The following is a 3,623-nucleotide window of genomic DNA, read 5'->3' as shown; positions in this document are numbered from 1 at the left end:
CTGTCTGAATAAAACAAATCCTGTTAGTTTGAAAGTTTTCATGTGTTCCCTGCTGGAGTAGTTTAGATTCTTACATTTTACCAAGGAAGGCCAACATATCCTGAATTCAAAAGTATGTACTACATCACATTAAAATGTTTAGTAAAGAAAGATCAAATGGAATATTTGAATGTAATGTAATATTGTACAAAGGGCACTAGGAGTTTGCAATACGGCTTACATTTTCACAATCTTTCAAAGTATCTTCCACCACACTCTATGCACTTCTTCATTCTTTGAAACCAGTCGCCGAACCAGCTCTTCCACATCTCCTCAGGGAGCTGGGCACACTCCTCATCCCATGCCCTTAGAAGGTCTTAGTCATTGGCAAACCGTCTCCCATTGAGCCTGTTCTTCACGTGAGGAAACAGTGCAAAATCACATGGAGCAAGATGTGGGTTTCCCGGCACCATGAAACACGTCATAGCATCTGCTCGTCTGTTAAGGTATGGAGTACCCAAAGGGAACAAACTTTTCTAACTTGAGGATGGTTGTGCAGAATGGCATGAATTGCAGGTGCAGGAATATTCAAACACTCCTCTATTTGGCGATAGGTCACATGCCTGTCTACCTCCAGCATCTTCCTGACAGGAGCAATGGTCTCCTTGGTGACAGACGAGGCTGGGCGTCCCTCCCTTGGAGCATTTTCCAGGCTGAAATTTCCTTTTATGAACTCCTGATACCACCTGAATATAGTCGTACAATGAGGACAATCATCTCCTAGCACAGGTGCCATTTTTTCCAAGCATTGATCAACACATGAACCACGTTCGAAGTTGTTCTGCATAATTGCACGGTATTCTGCCTTTGACCTGGTCGACATCTTGCCTACCTCTTCCTGGCATAGCTCAGTAAGAACTAGCAATCAGAGCTCGTCCTGCCATCTACGGTGGAGATTAGAACCTGTATCAACATGCCTGAACTTGTGTCAACGTGCAATCATTGGTTACGTCATATTGCAAAACTTTCCTAGCGCCCTTCATATGAGTATATACAGTACTTTTTTTTCTGGCAGTATGCAAAGGTACGCCATACTGGCACCTTGGTGTATGTGACTGGAAAGAGCTGCCAGAATGGAATCATAGCAAAAGTGTAAGAGTTCTTTGGATTCTGCCTATGACGCCGATAAAAACAACCTATAAGTATTTTTCTATACTTACTTCTACCCAGAGTAATTTGCAGTCTCGTAAATCCAGTCATATCTTGCTGGCCATTTCTTGTTCACATACACCATAACACCACCACCCCCATGCATTTTACGATCTTTACGATAAACATTGAACTGCTCATATAAGGTAAATTCAGCACACGGGATATCAGAATTGAGCCATGACTCACTAAAGCACGCACGTTCGTGTTTGGAGAACTCAGATATTATTAATTCACAGTCCAAAAACTTAGTCCTTAGGCACTGCATGTTTTGATAGTAAAGATGAAAGGCACTACGTTGTGTTATCCCCGTAGACATCCCTGGTCCAGGCTGAAGTTCGACATCTCCAAGCAGCAATAGCAGGAGGAATATGTGCTGGAGCATCATGCACTTCATGGCGGAGGTCCATGGCATCCTTGCACATGCTTGCCCCTCGAACATCACCAAGCATTGAAAAAGCACCCAGTGTTTTCAAGTAGCTCTTATAAAGCTGATCATCCTCGTCTTCATTAGCCAAATGTGTCAGATGCGCAATGCTAAACAAGAAAACAGAACCACACAACATGTCTTGTCAGTTTTATATTTTTCCATTCTTGTCATTCATATCTGGTTTAAAAATCATCAGTAGAATGTTTTAATGCATGAGATATAATATTTTTGTTGATGGAAGATTATTAGCAATGCAGAGACGACCTGGTAATTTTAATCTTTATAATATATGTTCTTGTTTCAAATATTTGCAGACCCGTCAAACAAGAACGACCATAATCATGTCTCACAGGTTGTCAACAGTAAAGGCTGCTACCAAAATAGTCATGCTTTCAAATGGAGCAGTGACAGAGGTCGGAAGTCATGAAGAGCTAATTACATCCAAGGGCCATTATTGCAAGTTCTTTAAGTCACAACTTAACAATGACAGATCTGAAATTGAAGAAGAAGGTTACGTATTGACAGTATTTATTAAATTATTAAATTAATGAGGGTCAATTATAACTTGTTATTTTTTATTATACACATAATTGTTATAAAATACAAATGATTTGTATGTAACAAAGCTACAACATTGTTTCAGAGGTGACAATTTTCTGTTGCTAATGGTTAGCCAACGAGAACACCCATGTGGAAAACATAGACGAGGGCTGCTAGAAATGTTTCTGCAATCAATATGAAAAAAGACATGTGAGATTCTGGAAATGGCTTTATTGTTTTTCAAAGTATTCACCCTTAGGATCGATACACTTTTGCATATGCTCAAACCAATTTTGAAAGCATTTTTTTCACACTGAAGCTAATACCTCAGAAACCGCTGTTCGGAATGCATCAATCGCTCACCACACATCTTATTTTTATGTGTGAGAACAAAAAGAAGAAGTCATTAGGTGATAAATCAGGTGAGTACAGACAATGAGTCATTAATTCGACATTTTTACTGGACAAAAAAGGAACAGTTTGTTGTGCTGAGTGGGAACTGGCGTTGTCGTGGTGAAGAATAATGTGACAATTTGGATTTGTTTTACGCAATTAATTGATGACCTCTGGCAAACAAATTGTTGTATACCACTCAGCATTTACAGTCCTTCGATTTTCTAAAGCTATTGTTGCCACATGTCCGGTATAACCGAAGAAACAAGCAATCATTTGCTTTGCAGCACTCCTTGAACGAACAACTTTTGTTGGTTTCTCCTCACTTTGAAACACCCAAACAGTGGATAGCTGTTTAGTTTCGGGTTCGTATGAATAGATCCAAGTTTCGTCCCCTGTAACGATGAAGTACACCAAATTTGACTAGCCTCGGTTGAATGTTTTGAGCATTTCTTTACACCAATTTACACGAGCCTGTTTTTGAGCTTCGGTGAAGTAGTGTGGGATCCAACGGCTTGAAAGTTTCCGTACATTCTCTCAATCACTTCACGCTCCACATCAACATTATTGGCAACAACAGACATCGATGGTCGACCATCACAAAATTCATCACTGAGAAATGTGCGAATTCTGAAAACCAATTGTACACATTCCTTTGCATGGTGCTTCATCCCCAAATGCCAAATGAAGTCGCTCGATGCATTGTTTCGGTGTTAAACTACATTTGAAATCATAAAAAATCATTGCCCGAAAGTGTTCGAGAAATTTCCATTTCTCGCACGAAACTACTTTTTCAAACTGCTGTGAAAAATAAATAGGCTTAAACAAACAATCGAAGTTAATTTAAACATCAATAAGGTCTATTCTTCAGATTTTTATAATAGCGGTACACTAGCGCCACTGTTCGTGGTAGTTTGCAGAAACTTTTCCAGCAAGCCTAGTGAAGTGAAACCTGAAAGTAAAATTTATATGGAAAGTGGACATTTATCCACATTAAACTAAAACTGAAATAGCATCAGACTTACGCATTGCTTATACCACAATTTTTTTTATAAAATGGGTAGTAAAACTA

General features: G+C 39.3%; 1 protein-coding gene across 1 annotated transcript; it reads right to left on the bottom strand.

Moving 5' to 3' along the window:
* Positions 1–460: 460 nt before the first annotated feature.
* LOC145987056 (histone-lysine N-methyltransferase SETMAR-like) lies at positions 461–862 on the bottom strand. The gene has a single exon (XM_083121513.1). It carries the CDS (start codon positions 860–862, stop codon positions 461–463), a length of 402 nt encoding a protein of 133 aa, XP_082977639.1.
* Between the last annotated feature and the right edge of the window lie 2,761 nt (positions 863–3,623).

Source organism: Lepisma saccharinum, chromosome 4, assembly GCF_977018435.1.
Source record: "Lepisma saccharinum chromosome 4, izLepSacc3.1, whole genome shotgun sequence".
NCBI classification, from domain to species: Eukaryota; Metazoa; Arthropoda; class Insecta; order Zygentoma; family Lepismatidae; genus Lepisma; species Lepisma saccharinum.
Note: the sequence above shows the minus strand (reverse complement) of the source record. Positions and strands in the feature narration are given on the sequence as shown.

Coding starts and splice junctions, on each gene's coding strand:
- LOC145987056 (XM_083121513.1), bottom strand. CDS start 862: ATGTCGACCAGGTCAAAGGCAGAATACCGTGCAATTATGCAGAACAAC.